General features: G+C 50.3%; 2 protein-coding genes across 11 annotated transcripts in view; one reads left to right on the top strand and one right to left on the bottom strand.

Annotated features, from left to right (window-relative positions):
• Window positions 1–16,805, bottom strand: part of C2CD2L (C2CD2 like) — a 34,005-nt gene that overhangs the window by 16,695 nt on the left and 505 nt on the right. For 6 of the 10 annotated variants that reach the window (XM_051638573.1, XM_051638575.1, XM_051638577.1 and 3 more), the window contains exons 1-13: window positions 9,225–9,604; window positions 8,769–8,864; window positions 8,178–8,297; window positions 6,870–6,980; window positions 6,011–6,124; window positions 4,862–4,979; window positions 4,573–4,696; window positions 3,967–4,031; window positions 3,262–3,389; window positions 2,794–2,965; window positions 1,976–2,077; window positions 1,251–1,384; window positions 686–968 (exon numbers count right to left, since the gene is read on the bottom strand). In XM_051638573.1, the coding sequence (XP_051494533.1) occupies window positions 686–968; window positions 1,251–1,384; window positions 1,976–2,077; window positions 2,794–2,965; window positions 3,262–3,389; window positions 3,967–4,031; window positions 4,573–4,696; window positions 4,862–4,979; window positions 6,011–6,124; window positions 6,870–6,980; window positions 8,178–8,297; window positions 8,769–8,864; window positions 9,225–9,461 (1,804 nt within the window). In that variant the 5' untranslated portion in view covers window positions 9,462–9,604. The other 4 variants (XM_051638583.1, XM_051638582.1, XM_051638581.1 and 1 more) reach the window with 4 other exon arrangements.
• Window positions 11,154–15,579, top strand: DPAGT1 (dolichyl-phosphate N-acetylglucosaminephosphotransferase 1). The gene is made up of 9 exons (XM_051638584.1): window positions 11,154–11,365; window positions 11,443–11,563; window positions 11,641–11,854; window positions 12,409–12,555; window positions 12,679–12,763; window positions 13,211–13,399; window positions 14,006–14,093; window positions 14,447–14,602; window positions 14,984–15,579. Exons 1-9 carry the CDS (start codon window positions 11,211–11,213, stop codon window positions 15,047–15,049), a joined length of 1,221 nt encoding a protein of 406 aa, XP_051494544.1. The 5' UTR covers window positions 11,154–11,210; the 3' UTR covers window positions 15,050–15,579.

The raw sequence follows: 16,805 nt of genomic DNA, 5'->3' as shown, positions 1-16,805 counted from the left end.
CCAAAACTTGTTCTAGTCTTGCATTCTGAGCAACCGAGATCTTTTACTTGAACTTGTTTACGTAAGTTTGTAGCTAACTGAAGCCATCATGGCAACAAGCAGACAAAGCCAAGGCACACCATCCGTCTAATGGACACAAGCCCATAAAGTCCAGAACAGCAGCTCAGAGAGCCCGCTCCATCATTTAAAAGCAGAGAGCTTGCGTGGACATCCTATGGTACAACAGGTCAGAGGCACTAGCTACTTTGAAGCTAATGGAGAAAGAGGGAGGGCACTGAGACCTGTACAATTCACATTGTTGTGTGATCTCCATTTCCATGCCAGAGACAGCTGAATTTGGAGGAGGAATAATTATTTATGGATGCGAACCTGATCTGCGGACCCAGAGGGCCAGAAAGTGAAAAACGGGTTCCCAGGAACAAGCAAACTGCACAGGGTTCCCATCTAAAAGAGCACAGAAACGGAAAAGACCACAAGAATTGGACACCTGCAAATAGAGGTGTTTGGAACCACAAGAGCAGGATGTGTGGGAGAAAGGCAAGCTCTTCCAGGCTCCAGTGGAAGCCACTCTTCACCACACTAAAAGCTGGCTGTAGCCCCAGCACTTGGGAAAGGAACTCAGATGTCACTTTGTCCTCAAGTACAACAGGCTAACTTTAGCTATCGTCTAATGGTTCATCCTTACCTTTGTGATCTTTCAAGCTCCTGGTCTCAAGGGCTCCTGTGGAGCCAGTTTCAGATTCAACATCTTCCACTGATGGTCTCTCAGAGATGTCTGACCGTGTTGTCTCATCCAGCTCCTGACTGGCCCTCTGTCCCGACGGTGACACTTCCAGCAACTGTGATGATTCCATAGAATCGTGCATCCGGATGCCTGGGCCTTCTGCCACAGAATCCCCATACACCGTGGCCTCCAGGGATGCAGCATAACCCAGAGAAAGTGCCATTTCATCTTGAGCAATAGGTACCTGGAAAGGGGTGAGAAGGTCAGACAAACAGGAAGACAGGGTCTAAAGGATTGCCTTCATCTCCCTTCTTCCATCCACAAGTACATTGGCATGCTTCAGTCCCAATCATCACGGCTAGAAAGCACCAATGTGCAATCGTGACTCTTGTCGAAACATACTGGAGAGTGGCTGACTCCAAAGGAACCTTCCCACACTGTTCCCTACAGGACAGGGTGGTTTCATACATGCACCCCTAGAAACAATCTCCCAGAATGGAAATGAAGCCCTCTAACTACCAGAGACCTTGGAAACTCCCGAGATGATCAGTGTGCTACGTTTTGTTGGGGTCTTCTTGGCAGGCTTGTTATTTGTCTCGGTTAGCTGCCTGATTGCTGTCTCAGCCACTGGATCCAAGCCGTTGGGCATATGGCTATTCCCTGAGCACAAAAAAGATACCAACATTTGAAGTGGCAACCTTCAGTACAGGCAAGAGGTCACTTACTGACCACAATGCTTGTAATAGGCAACTCAACAAAGGTAGAGAACATAATTTATTATGGATTTGCCTGAGTAAACAAAAGGAAGGAACCTCCATATAACTCTTGGCACTTTCAGGCACCTGAAAAGTTTGATTTCCCAGCAGGCATATCACTAAAATACCCTTCCTGCTCAACAAAGGCTTCCAAAGACTCCCAAGAGTTTGGGCAGCCTTGGCCACAAACTGTCAGAGGCAATCAGAGCCCTGAGTACAGGGTGAGCAAAGCTCTTTGGGTCTGGATAGCCTAGAATGCTCTTGTGAAGCAAGGAAACACCCAGCCAAAGTCACAGACTGGATAGTCAAAGTAGAATTTCTTTTACTTGCCTTCACCCACCATCACCCCTCCCCCCAGCCTTCACTTAGGCTCTTGGACATTCTCTTCTGCAGCAAATGCAAACAAATTCAGCAACCGCATTGAAACTGCTGCTCTCCAAGAACGGCTAAGGAACTCAGTCACTCCGGTAAGAGCCTCATATTTCCGAGCACTTACGGGTACCGATGGGCAAGGGGCTGCGAGGGCAGCCACCCTCCAAAAGCACTGTTGTCTTCTTTTCAGTCACTTCCACCTTGGAAGGCGACCTTGACGGTGAATCTTCACAGTGAAAAAGAGGCAGAGACACAGAGACACCAGTGAGTGGAGACAAAAATTAGGCAACTTCACTACTGTACTGTGACTCCCTGCGTGCACCCCTAAAAAGCCTCAAGTGTGCAGAGAGCCTGCAGAGGCTGGGTCCAATGAGGCTTTGCACCAGTGAAGACATAAAAAACCTACTGGAAAAAAACATGGGAAGCAACCCTGTCATGAGACCTCCAATTCATGCTCTTTCCCAACCCCACCTTACAGAATATCCAGCACCACATTTGTCAACCACTAGTAATAAGGTGAACCTCCTTTTGGCTCCGCATTCAGTACATAGAGCATAATTTATCAGTGAAGAAAAAGAGTAAGAGCGGCAAAACGCTTAGTCTGACATCACGCAGAGATTATGAGTTGGGACCTCCAACCACCAAAGGGTGCCACAGAGGCTAGTCCCTCTCTCATCTGCCTCCAGACACAGGGCTGCACCAATTCCCTCCTCCAAGAGTATACACGCAACTCCCACCTGCCACAAAACACTAAAGGAATGGCGATGACCCCCACTTTCTGATTCAAAAGCGCCATGCATAGGGTGAGCCCACAACAACCACAATGTACAATGGCTAAACAGTTTTACGACTGTCCATGTGAGAGGCTGAGGAGTATCACAGCTGAGTCTGGGCCCCCATAGCAGCCACCTGTACAAGACGCCTGTCACGGGACAGCCTCACCCAGTTTGCAGTCTGCCTTGGGCCGAGACTGAATGGTGGTGACAGTAGTGACGATGGTGCCGTCAGGCATGATGGTCCGGTCCATCTCCACTTTCTTAGTGGGGGTGACGCTGCTTCGCAGAGATGCAGCATGCTGAGCATTTATAGATGCAGAAGACTCCTGAAACAGCAGCTACAAAAAATAAAGCACAGCTTAGAGATGCTTTCCTCCTCCTAGACACAAAGGCAGGCATATGGGTGACAAAAGCTACTGCTCTGGGCACCAAGGAGCCATCCCCGCTACAATGTCAGTTGAACACAGGGAGGCTCAGGGACCGAGGGCCAGGCAACACTCCTCCTCAGCCTAAGTGTCTGATGGCCCCCAGCAACAAGCCCAGTCCTAATCACAGTCAACTCTAGCTAGAGGTTCACCATGTACATTCTTCTGGAACACGTGTTTATGCCAAGTTTATGGAGTCGTGAGCTCACCTCCAATACAAAGGTAGCTTCAGCCGCCAGTGACTGCCCAGCTCCTGGGGCCAGCAAGCAGACCTGTCTCCCAGATGGTTGTTTGCACAAAGAATCAAGCAACAGTGTGGCATGTGCCAGCACTACATCTGCGAGAAGGAACAGGAAAATAAGACACACCACATGACCTCAGCACTTCAGATCTCTCCCCAGCAACCCCTGGTATTGGGAAGCAGCCCCGAAGGCCAACCACACAAATCCCAACTCCGGTAGCTCGCAAGTTTTGAGATGGGGAGGGGGCAAGCACCACTCTTCCGTTCTTCTTTACCCATCCAGAAATTAACTCCCTTGAAGAGCTGGCCATTGTGCAGCCTCCATCAACAATAGGTGCTGCGGTTACTCCCTGACCGAGTTCAAAGGAACAGATTTAAGAGCCTTCTGCAACTTTCTACCAGTACACGTGGGCAAATCCCGGCATCCCTCTCTCAGCTTCAAAGTAGGGATGGATGGACCATGGGAACATCCCAGGTATCAAAACGGAAGGATATTTCACTAAGAAAAACAAATTCCAGAGTTTCTTCATGCAGTCAAGAGACTCACATAGAGTTGGATATGAAAAATCCGTTGCAAAGTGCATTACACACCACAGGCTCAAAGGGCAGGCAGTCCCTTATGTATTTTTGTCTCCCCATTTTACAATCCCGTCTTACGGCTACCCATACTCACTTCCCCCTCCACCAGAGCTCCCCAGCACCTGTAGCTTCAGCTCTTTACTCCTTGGTCCCAACTCCCTGTTGAAAAAGAAAAAGACAGGCTGATATTAGGCATTCTTTGCAGAACAGCCACAGAGCAAGAAACCCCACTACATATCATCCCTCCCTCAAATCTCACACGCCTCATCACATTTTCCAAAGCTCCAGGACAAGTGCACTGCTTTAAAGGACACAACAAGGGGCAGCAAACTACACCGGAGAACTCTAGTTGGTATCCCCTGCAGAGCTGTGTAGGCTGTCAGTGGAACATGAGAGGACAATCTGTCTGGAGGCTGAGATTAAAGCTCCAAGCCTTCAGCACCATCCACTCTGACATGCTGCCCACGATTAGTGCTTCTGCCCATCCAGAGCAGCCAGGGGAGTGGGAAATACGTATGCAAGCTGGGGCCACACAGCCAAATGGGTAGCCCAGCACACAGGCAGCACAAGCACACACTGCCCTGCAGTGCGGACTTCACCTCTGTGCCATCTGCATCAGTTACTGCAGCGTAATAATGACACCCAGTGACTGTGCCAGTCTACCTCCGTTGTGCCAGCTGGAAGGAGGGCAGACACTTACAGAAAGAGCTCCTCATTCCACTCCATCTCTGCTGCTGCACTGGCACTGACAGCTGTCACTGGCCTCGTCCACTTCTGCTGGGGGGGGCTGTCTAGTTCTGCCATGCAGCTTATCTCCCCAACTCCTGCAACAGAGGTACAGAGCACATGCATGCACTCACCAACCCGAGACAGTGGCTTGGCAGATGCACACCCCTTTCTTCCATTCAAACCGGCCCAAAACATCCACTCACTCCAGTCTCACTACCTGCATGCTTGTCCCTGTAGATCAGCAATGTTTTCATTCTTACCTCCCTTCCCCTGGCAGCCCAAGTTCAGCACTCGAAGATTCCGAAGCAGCAGCTTAGAGCACAGAGGGGCTGCTCCTAATCCAGACCGGGACTCTCGAATCAACTTATTGCTGGGTACCTGAGGAATGATAAGAGTGAGACTGATGCCTTGATTGTTCACTCGCCAGCAGACAGCAGCAAGACACGGGACATTCTTCCTTGCATCTACTAAGTGGCTCCTCACACCGACACAGGGGAACATCCACAGGGATGCTGCAGATTCCTCAAGCTATCAACCTTCAGTGGGCCCTCATGTTATTTCAGATGGTAAATTTAAGGCAGACAGGAAAAGAGACAGACAAGAACAAGTCTGCTGACTGACAGACTGACAACTGAAGATGACAAACTATGGACCATTCCACACCTGTAAAGCCTGCCCTGGACAGACCCTTCCTGTGCAGAGCAACAGAAAGGGTGCCAAAACAGAGATGCATCTCAGCCAGCCTGGCTCCACCTCAACACAACCAGCACTCAGCATTCAGAAAGCAAGGCTGTCTACATTCAGCCCATATCTGGGCTAAACTATCACAGTTCCTCTATCAGTTGATGACCCCTCCACAGCCAAGAAAGGGAATCACGAAAAGCATATGAGACTCGTGGGCTGAAACGAAAATGGATGTAATGAACTAGCTAAAGTAATACCAATGTCAACATAAAACGTACAGAATTATACTCGGCCCAGTCCTCAGGAGCAGACAAAGCAGGAGGAGGAGAAGCCCCGGGAAGAGCAGCTCCTCATCCTCAGCAAACCTTCCTTTTTATAATGAACAGGATGTTTAAGGTATGGGATGCAACTGTTAGTCAGCTTGGGTCAGGCACCCTGACTTAAGCTCCCAATCAACTCCAAACTGCTAATGGCTTACCCTCCATGGCTGGCCTACGATTCTATCCCAGGCAACTCAGGATAAAGGTAAAAACGGAGCCAGCCTTCAGAACAGTTTCTAATTATCCCTACTCTCTGTGCCACAGTACCCCCACTCCTAGCGCAGGCCAGGATGCAGCTGTTGTCCAGAAGTGAGTCTCAACCCTTGGATTCATGCCTGAGCCTCCACCCTCGGATGCACCCCAGGGAATAGTGTTTGAGGCCCAAGAATAACACAAGAGCCTTACCGCACCAGCTCCAGCAGTGCAGGCCTTCAGATTCACCATCATGGCTGGCTGCGTGCTGACAATGGTATCCTCAATCAGATCCTCTATGGTGGACAGATCCACTTGCCCTTCGTTCTTCTCCCCACAAATCAAGAGGAAACACAGGAAAGTCATAATGAGGCAGACACGTTTTCTTCTTATACAGCTCTAACTGCCTCTAGAACCTCTAAGATGCTACAGAGTCTTCCCAGTAATAACCTCCCAGGCACTCTTCCGGTATTTGCTCTCCCCAGTGCTTAAAGCCTTCATGTAACAGCTGCAGGTGAATGTAAGTTGACTAAATGAGATCAACTAAGTTTCTACATCTGTACTCTACCTGTTACAAATTTTGACAATAAGGTTTTTACAGTTTGCCACATCCCGATCACCTCACTTTATTCAGGATAACAAATCAACCAACCTATTTGCATCACAGAAGCACAAGCATGCCCACAGTCAGTTCCCTAAATACCCAAGAATCACACTAACCTCTCAAAAGAACCCCAAACAAATCAACAAAAAAACCCAAAACATTGCAGCCCTACATCTGACAACAGCTGGAGCACCTACACAGACAGAAAGCCTTTTCTGCTATGCAGACTCCCATTCAGCCGTTACAGCAAACTCGAACAGACATCAGTACTGCCCTGGCCCTCTTAAGGATGCACTGTTTTGACAGAGCTGAGCTAGTATGAATCCAGAGCAAAAGAATGCCTTCCCTCACCCTAAAGGGCTAGGATGGCTAGTTGCCAGCCTCTACCCTCCACAGCAGCATTCCTCCTGGCTCAGTGCTGTTTCTGGCCGTACCATCTTTCCTCTGCTCCCAGTGTTAGCCACTCACCTCATGAAGCTGAAGTCTTGGAAGAACCGAAAGGTTCAAGTCTGGTCTGTCCCTGAATGTCCATGACACCAAGAGACCTTCATTCTGTACCTCCTCCAAGTGGATCTCCACCTGGCCCAGAACAAATATCCATAGTCAGGAATAGTTAGGTTCCTTTAAGTGCTTTTTGCCCTGCTTCAGATTCAGTAACTGAAAGGCCATCACCAGTACAACAGTAAGACACAGAATGTAAGAATAGAAGTGGTCCCTGGCCTAATTGAAGAAGCAGCTGCAGAAACCTCATTGCTTTGTAGCGAGATCTGGCTTCCTGGTTGCTTTTAGATGCCCAGGCAGCATTAGAATGAAAAGCAGTATGTTATTTCTGAAGAAAAAGTCTGCAGAAAAATGTGAAAGAGTGAGTCAGGCACTAAAACAGGATATTTACTAAGCTACAGCAATTAACCATCGTTAAGCCTACTCATGGCCATTTCTAAGTTAGCAATGCATCTCTACGAGAGGATCCTCAGATATAAAAGTCATCCAGGTCACCAACAGCTCACCAAAATAAACCACACTGTACACCATCCCACGTGTACAACACATAGTACAGCTGAAAAGTTGTATGCTCATACATCTGAAAGGCATCACTAACGCAACAGACAGAACTACACACAAAGAACTCCTGACCCAGTATCTCTAGTAGAAACAGGGCACTGAAAATTAACGTAGTTCTAAAGTAACTGACGGACTGACATTTATTTGCCAAGAACACAGGTTTTCTGTCAAAAGCAGCAGATGTGGGACAGAGCAGCCAAGTAAGTAACCAACAAGAGGTGCACAAAAGAGGCAAGGCGCATTTGGAATACACTGAAGCACTTCGACCAACTGGCTCAAAGTAATTTAACCACCATTTCACAGTGCAGCAGCAAGATCTCAGTTACAATACCACATACAATTCTCTACAAGAACAATCAACCCAAAACTTCAGCAGAGGCCGACAAGGAGACCTAGAAAACGCTTGTGAGTAGAGGAGCAATTCAATGAGGTATGACAAAGACCACCTGGCTCTCAGAGCTACGCAAAAACGAAATGCAGCCACAGTTGCTGCCTATGACTAGATCAGCAGCAGACACACCGATCACCAAGGAGAGAGAGAAGCCATTTAAACAACTGTGGATCTGAGGGACAAAATCAAACAGGGATGAGCTGATAAATGTAGGTTGCAAATTTGCGCTAACTCAAGTCCTCCTTCCTCTATTGGTAAGGGACTGAGCAAAAAAAAAAAAAAAAAAAAAGCAAGTTCAATAGCTAACTTTTTTGAAATGTTACCTGAGCCTGCAGCACAGCCAAAGTGACATGATAGGTGTCCACAGAAACAGCAGCTGGGGACTGCTGAGTAACAGAGACAGGGAATTTCACAGCTTCAGCAGACAGACAGCAGGACAGCACCTGGTGAGAAAAGGAAGGAGATGAGTTTATAGCCATGGCAAGAGGCAGCACTGCGATGGCAAAACCTCTAAAAGCAATAAGCAAGGTTTCAATCCATGGCAGGAACGAAACATCAGGCTTACTCCCAGACCCAGTTACACCCTGCAAACCTGCCATTTCAGACTCTGTATCTGAGGCAGTAAAGACATATCAGTGACAGGTACTTTCTTCTCCTCTCCACTGTAAGACCCCAACAGTCGAGCTCAGCATCCATATACATACTTGGGGCTCCCCCAGAGCTCACTGATGTATAGCCCCGGCACCGCAATCTCATGAGCCTGTCAGCTGTCCTCCAAATTCAACAACAGACCTCACCCAAAAGTGCCCTGGTTCCACCATCCCCGTCACACAGGACTCAGCAATCTGCTTAGAACGTACCATCAGTTGATGGAGAAACCCCGCACTGTACAATTCAGAACAGCAAAGCCTTACCATGCTGTGGTCTGACCGCTCCTTGCACATCACGTCACTTATATTTGCAGCTGGTGGTAGTTGAGGACTCTCTTCAAATGTAATCTGCACCGAACTCTACAAAAGAGAACTCGGTTAATTCCCAATGGTCAAGGCATCCCAGATACTTTCAAAGAGGATGAACAATTCTGACATCAGGCCCCAGAGACACTGTGGTCCTCTTCCATGAATTTGGCCAGCAGGCAGAACTGTCACACGCTTCAATTCTACCCACCTTACGTTGTCCATACAAAGAAAGGAAACAGAAGGCTTGACACCGGTAAAACAAAAACATTCCCCATCCAAGGCTGGAAAAAGAACTCAAAGGTAGCTCATTATACGGATTCGCGAACAAAGGACAGGCAGCCCAGCTCGCGCAGAAGTCACCGCCGCTTCTGACCCCCTCACCTCAGCCCGCCCCCGCCAGCCCCGCCATACCCCGTGCCGGCGCGCCTGGCTGTTGAGGGCTCGCACCCAGGCCCGCTGCCACTGCTCCCGCAGCGACCGGAGAGCAAGTAGCGCGGAGAGCAGCGCCCGGGCCCCGGCCGCCTCCTCGCGCCGCCGCGGCGCCCGCAGGGCCGCCGACCGCCAGTACTGAAGCAGCCAGGCCGCGACAGTGAGCAGTGAGGCAGCGAAGAGCAACACCAGCGCAGCCCAGCCTGGATCCGGCCCCATGGCGCAGCGCGCAGCGACTCACGGCGGACCGGCGGGCATGGCGGGCGGACAGCTGTCACCTCCCACCGGGGGAGGGGAGAGGAGGGCAGGCCGCGCCGCCGGCAGGCCCCGGCCGCCCCGCGCGCCCACGGCCACCGCGCTCCCCCGCCGGCCCGCCGCCTCCTTCCGGCGCGGGGAGGGAGCGGAGCACAGCGCCCCCCGGCGACCCGGCGGGGACCCGGAGTGGCCCTGCCGCGCCCGGCCCGCAGCTCACCGTGCCGTGCAGTCCAGTGCTGCGCTCTGGAAGTCAGACCCCCTGCTGGAGCTCCCTCCCTGCTTCCCAACTACGAGTAAAAAAATCTCACATCACGCTCCTCTTCACCGGCAACCACTGCCCTGCCCACATCAGACAGGCAGGACGCCATGAAGGTGGCGTTCCCTGCGCCTACTACCAGCTCGGGCCACCCGCACTCTGGAGGGCAGGGAGCAGCAATTCTGAGCACCTCTTCTCACAGCAGCCGCGACCCACAGCAGGGGGCTGGTGGCGATTCCTCACTGCTAGAGCCGCAGGGTCCCTGGACAACCCAAACACACACACTTCCTCAGTAGGCTGCGGTTTCCTACCCTAGCGGTAACATGTGTCGGTCTCAAAGTATATTTAAGTTTCAGTTAAAGTTTCCACAGTCATTTTTGCAGAAGATCAGAGCAGAGGCGAGTTCTCTCAACACAGCAGCAGCACAAAAAAACCCATCAGAACCCAACTCAAGGTCGCCACATCGCACCTGAAACATATGCAGGCCACCGAAAAGTGCTTCTTGCTGCTACTGTACCTTTTGTAGCTTCCCGCTTCGCTCACCGACTCTCGCCTGAACACAATTGCTGTAGACAGAAACTGCGCCGCTCCTGCCCCTCCTGCCTCGCAGAAACAATCCCCTGAGGGCCCAAGAACTTTTACAGATTCCATAGCAACCGAACGTCTCGAGTAAGACATTTTATTGTTTTCTCCAACATCTGGAGAAAGGCGTGGAGAGCGGAAACAGGCGGCCGTCCGATTTTTCGTCCTCGCGCATGCAGCCCGCGGCAGCCGCGGGAGCGCTCCCCCCGCCCTCGGTAACCGGCTCGCCGCCCCGGCCGGCTGCAAGCGCCGAGCTCAGCGGCTGGTGGGGACGGCGCTGCTCGGGTGTCGCCGGCAGCCGCCTGCAAGCGCCGCTGCCCAGACCTGGGCAAAACACGGTCTCGCCTGCCAGGAGGGAGGGAGCAGGCCAGGAGGAGCGCGGGCCTCCGCGCCGCCCCGCCGGCGCCAGCCCGCTCCCCGCGCCCGGGAAGTGACGTACCTGGGAGCGGAATAGAGCCGGCGCGTGGCTCGAAGGAAGGCGAGGCGGCCATGGCGGCTGCGGGCACGGCGTGGCGGAGGTCGTGGTGGGACCGGCCCAGGCCGGGGCGGGCGCCGGCTACCGTTTCGAGAGCTGCTCTTCTACGGGGCACGCAAGGGTACGCGCAGACTCCAGCGCTGGGCACACGTGCTTATGTGCGGTCGAAAGCGCTACCGGCCCCGGACCCGCCCGGCGTCCGGGCAGATCGCTCGTCGGCAGGCAGCTCTCGCCAGGGTCAAAGATGGCGCCCCGTCGCCGATAGGCTGGAGGAGGCCTGCGCATCCGGTCCCTCCTCTCTGGCATCCAGCTGGGAGCAGGCGGCGGAAGGCGGTGGCTGGCGGCGCTCCACGCCCGGCCCCGCTCTGTGCCCTTGGCAGCAGCAGCGCCCGCCGCGGCCATGGCGGCCTGGCCCACCGTGCCCCTCCTCATCAACCTCGGCGGGTCGCTGCTGGGCTTCGGGGCCACTCTCACGCTGATCCCGGCCTTCAAGGACCACTTCCTCGCCGCGCGGCTCTTCGGTGAAGACCTCAACAAGGCCTCGCGGCGGCCAGTGTAAGTAGCGTTGCCCCGCCGGGCGGGACAGGGACCGGGATCGGGTGGGCTGACTCCCCGCTTTACCTTCCTTTCAGCCCCGAAGCACAGGGCGTGATCAGCGGGGCCGTGTTCCTGATTATCCTCTTCTGCTTCATCCCCATGCCCTTCCTGAGGTGCTTCGTGGAGGAACAGTGCGCAGCCTTCCCTCACAATGAGGTGAGGCTTGCCCGGCCCCGGGGGTGCAGCAGGCACAGACAGGGGGTGACCGGGGGGTCGTGTTCTCTGTCCCACAGTTCGTGGAGCTCATCGGTTCGCTCCTCGCCATCTGCTGCATGATTTTCCTGGGCTTTGCAGATGATGTTCTGAACCTGCGCTGGCGCCACAAGATCCTTCTTCCTACCATGGCTTCCCTCCCGCTGCTCATGGTGTACTTCACTAACTTTGGGAACACGACCATTGTGGTGCCTAAGCCTTTCCGGGTGCTGCTGGGCATGCACCTGGATCTGGGTAAGTTATCAATCACCGGAAGCCATCATCCAAGCAGTGAACAATCAGTGGAAAGGGTTGTCTGATGGCACTCTGTGCTGCAGAAGGAACACACAAAGGATTTGCCTAGGGAACCGGCGAGGGGGCACAACTCCACCCATTCAATATGAGGCTGGAAACTGAGCACAGCCATCATTGTCTATTCAACCATGCATAGATGGGCACCAGTCATTCTTCCAGAATTCTAGCAATAGGCTTGAGCACCAGGTGCACATAGCACTCGGCTGCTGACACCATCACGACCAGGCAGAAGCAGAGCGCTGCAGTCTGCTGCTGTGTCGAAAGAGTTTGCTGCAGTTGCCATCTTGTATGTACACATACACATGACTGCCGAGTCACAGAAGAGGGAGTGATTTTTTTTTTTATTTTTTTTTGTAAGCTACTGATGCCAAGACTCCCCAGGGTCACTAGGTAATAGATAGTTGTACACAGCAGGAAGCGAGAGCTTCAGGGATTTGGACCAGGGCCTGCTTCGCCTATGAATACTAAAGCACTTGGCTTGCTCTGATCTGCAGGTATCCTCTACTATGTGTACATGGGTCTGCTAGCAGTGTTCTGCACAAACGCCATCAACATTCTTGCTGGAATTAATGGAATTGAAGCAGGGCAGTCTCTGGTGATAGCCGCTTCCATTATAATATTCAACATTATAGAGTTAAATGGTAAGGAAGATACTATATATGTTTGTGGGTGAAAAAAAGCAAAGGGAGATAAATTTCACTGTCTGGTATTACTAAAAATCAACTAGTCCTCTCATCACAAACACATTTTTCTTTTTTCTATAGGGGATTATCGAGAAGATCATATTTTTTCTCTCTACTTCATGATTCCCTTTTTTTTTACCACCCTGGGGCTGTTTTACCACAACTGGTAAGAGTATGTACATTCACAGTTTCTCTAGAAACCTCCTTTTCCTTTCTCCCTTTTCAAACAATCAAAACCACTTACCAATGTGCAGGCAGGCCAGTGGAGCGTAGACAGGCTTCTTGCGAGAACCAAGAGCACAAAGTATCGCTGCTCCAGTAGCTTTTCTTGTTATTAGAACAGTTTTGGTGACACCAGCTCACCAAAATGCACAGAATACACCCCCTCACATCTCACTAGCTGTCTTTTCATACCACATTCTCAGCAAGTCAGGCTGTGGGTCCCAGTTCTTCACATAAATACTGGTAATTGTTGTTTGTACTATGTAGATGATCTGCAGTTTCCTCTTGGCCCCTAACCTGCCACATGGGAATACACTCGGTGATTATAAAGTCATTTTGACAGCAATAGTGATTGTGACAGGCCTTTACTTTTCTGCTCTGTGGATTGCAGGTACCCATCTCGAGTGTTTGTTGGGGACACTTTCTGCTACTTCGCCGGCATGACCTTCGCAGTGGTGGGGATCTTGGGGCACTTCAGCAAAACAATGCTCCTTTTTTTCATCCCACAAGTGCTGAACTTCATCTACTCTTTGCCTCAACTCCTCCAGGTCATTCCTTGTCCCCGTCACCGGCTGCCAAGGTAATGTACCTGAGTGGCTTATAATGGTACCACAGAGTGTGCCTTTTATCTCAAACACCAGCTGAGAAAGGTGGTGGTAGGTGCCCTTTTTAAGAGCTGTCAAAGTTTTATAGTTAAAAGCAGGCTCCCTCTGCCAGGTACGGTCAAGTCATATAGTAGAAGTTTCTCATAGAACTTTTTTGACCACCCCACCCCTGATACAGAAGAGTGATTTTTAACAGTGTTAAAATATTATTATTCTCAGCTACACAATTGAGAGAAAATTATTAATGTTCTTGCAGTAGGATCTGCTAAGAATTCAGAGTAGCAAGCATTCCATGGCACTATGCCATATTGGTGATTGTCTCTAAAGATGTTAGGTTCTTCTATTTTATTTTTTAAAATGTACAGTTTTATGCATATACTGGGAGTGTGCTGGGGAGCAATCTCCTCACTCTGCCCAATCTGACAGAATAGGTATCAGCAGCTGTTGTGAAGTGTATCAGATTATTCTTGCTTTTTCCACCAGTAGATTTCCTTCTCTGCTACTCAGCTAGGGATATAAGTCTGCTAACAAGAGTTCTGTCTGTATCCTTACTCTTACCAGGACTAAAATTTTTATTTTAGGCTCAATCCTAGTACGGGGAAGTTGGAGATGAGTTACTCCAAATTCAAAACAAAGAGCCTGTCTGCCCTGGGAACAAACACTCTGAAGGTAACACCTGGAAAACATTCAAAATCCAGATGAATTTTGAGACGGTCATCAAGGGAGAGAGGAACAGGATAGGAGGGAATGCAGAACAACTGGGTTCACTAGTTATTTCCTGGCTCAGATCTAGAAGAAAATACTCTGCTCAGTCCATCTCCATCCCTCACAGTCACTCCGTTGTGTTAATAATTCATCTTTCAGAATAACCGCACATAGCAATGTCCCAGGTCCCTCATAAGCCTGTCCTGTCTTTTCAGTAAGCAACTTCAGGGATGGGACAGCAAAAGGGGTCTTGAGCAGAACCCACAGCAAACAACAAACATACCTGGTGAAACAGCATGTAATATTTCTTTCCCCAGGCAGTCCAGATCTTGCACATAGTAGATGTGAGGAGTGGAACGGATGAAGATGGTGAATACACCGAGTGCAATAATATGACACTTATTAACTTCGTTATAAAGCTGATTGGACCCACCCACGAGCGAAATCTCACTCTCCTGTTGCTTCTCATTCAGGTCAGTCAAATGGTTCCTCCGATAGAAAGAAGTACTTTGTGAGAGAAACAGTCCAAATCAAGAGTTTCAAGGGGAAACAGTGGAGTAAAGTATCATGCTCTTCACACAAGATGCAGTCGAGCTGTGGACCCTGAGGAGAATTGGAGGTTTACACAGCTTAAGGGGAAAATAGACTGCTCCCCATTCCCCGCACCTCTGTTCACTAAGAACTAATAAATACAAAATCCTCAGGTTAGTTTGAGGGGATTCCCAAGGTGCAAACCCTTGGATGCTATAAAAGTATTGGGAAAGCAGAGCGCCTTGTCAGTCTGACCCAATACAGCCTCTTCCTAAACTATTTAACACACTGATGTTTCTGTTGTCTCTCTGATTTGTACCTAGGTCCTGGGCAGCACAGTTGCTTTTTCAATCCGGTACCAGCTAGTGCGCTTGTTTTACGATGTCTGACTGGGCTGTTGGGAGTAAGGGAAAGAGTTGTACCTGCCAGTCCATTTTCTCCGGTTGCTGACCAAACGATTGAACCAATCTTACTCTGGCCCTCTGAGAACCTCAGGATACCTCTCAAAATGCAAGCAACTGCTCTCCATGGGCCAGTCCTGAACCGTAATAATCTTTTCTCTGCACGCAGAAGGCTTTTGTCTGATTCTGCTGATGGAAAAGATTCACTGCTACCTGGACATCGTTGTTACTGGGAATACCTTTCAGAGGGGAAGTCAAGGACCCACGTGTTTACTCACAGCACTTAGGGAAAGCAGGAAGGGTGAAATCTCTGTACATCTAACAAGCATGTTACTCTTCCCCAACAGAGAAAACAGGAACTTCGGTTTTTATGAGACTGTACAGCAGAACAAGTAAACCAGAATCCACTCGTGGCTCCTGCCTTTGGTCTGGGGCTATAGAGTAACATGTTATAAACCACACCCAAAACGTCAAAGTGCTCTGAGAATAAAATAACTCGTGGTGCCCTTTCCCCTTCAGTGCTTTGCCTCAAGAATACTGACATGCAGCAAAACTGGTGCACAATGCACTTCCCTGGCCCTGTACCCTGCTAGGGGGCTGATAATTTCTGCAGCACACTCCCTTCTCTTTCACAGCTACCAGGAATGTTCCCACTGAAAGGTTTCATGTCTGAATGACTTTATCATCTGCCTGCCTATGGAACAGAATACATGTAGAACAGACAAGCAGAGTAAGGACTGCTGTGTCCTTGCATAACACAGGACATAAGTAAAAGCCTTAGATTAAGACGGAACCAGGCTTTATATGATTTATATAGCAGTACCTGGCACCATAGCTCAGCACAGAATTGCTAGCTACTTGACAGAAACACAACAGCCATTGGAGTACCAGGTTAAAGAGTCTGCGGGAGATTACTGGGAGCAAAAAGCAAAATAATTCAACAGCAAAGACAGGGATTCTGTGATGGGTAACACTAGAAGTTGCTGAGTCCAGTACCTTGATAGATGCAAGGGTGCTGCGTCTCCACTTTCCCTAGTCCAGCCAGTAGCGAGGCTGGGAATTTGCTCTCAGTAGGGGAAAATGCATTTTCAGCAACACAGGTCAACGCAGAAAACAAACAGCACTCGTGAATGGCACAACTGGCCAAGTTCTCTTCTTCCTCTCTAGTCACTCAGTTGAGAAGTCTGCTAGTAAATATATTCATATAAATGTATATGCTTACACACATACACAAACTAATCCCTTCAGTGGCTGGTTTTAAATACTTAGTCTGTCCAGCAGCTAGCTCCTGGATTTTCTGGTACTGGGGCATATCAGCAACTGACGTCACAGTACTGCTCTACTTGCTCTTAGTCAAATCTCCTTAGTCAAATCAAAGAAAAAAATTGATCTCTGCTAGCTCATTCAGATGTATGGCCTTCCAGTAGCCAGCCAGACATCCACCTTATTTTCTCCATTAAGCTGGTTTAGACCTAGCTCCCATAAAGCAACCTGCTGATCCTGATCTCTCCCATACCTGATCCTGGGTACCTGGATCCAAAGCCTGTTATCCTGCTCCCTTAGTCTGGCTCGTTCACTAGCAATCACGCACGCTGGCATTTTACCCTAGCCGTGGTCACCTGCCGCACATGCTCCAGTCTTCCCATTTGCTGGTACTGCACACACACACTGAAAGGGGCTTTCACCTGGGGCCTGACACCAGTTGCTGGCGCTCAGACCTCCAGACATACATATGCACTGAGGC

This window comes from Apus apus, chromosome 22 (assembly GCF_020740795.1).
Source record: "Apus apus isolate bApuApu2 chromosome 22, bApuApu2.pri.cur, whole genome shotgun sequence".
NCBI lineage: Eukaryota > Metazoa > Chordata > Aves > Apodiformes > Apodidae > Apus > Apus apus.
Note: the sequence above shows the minus strand (reverse complement) of the source record. Positions and strands in the feature narration are given on the sequence as shown.

Excerpts from the sequence above, each read along its gene's own strand:
- DPAGT1 (XM_051638584.1), top strand. The coding sequence starts at position 11,211 with ATGGCGGCCTGGCCCACCGTGCCCCTCCTCATCAACCTCGGCGGGTCG. Across the intron at positions 11,564-11,640 it reads CAGCCTTCCCTCACAATGAG|TTCGTGGAGCTCATCGGTTC; the intron begins GTGAGGCTTGCC and ends TCTGTCCCACAG. Across the intron at positions 12,764-13,210 it reads GGGCTGTTTTACCACAACTG|GTACCCATCTCGAGTGTTTG; the intron begins GTAAGAGTATGT and ends TGTGGATTGCAG.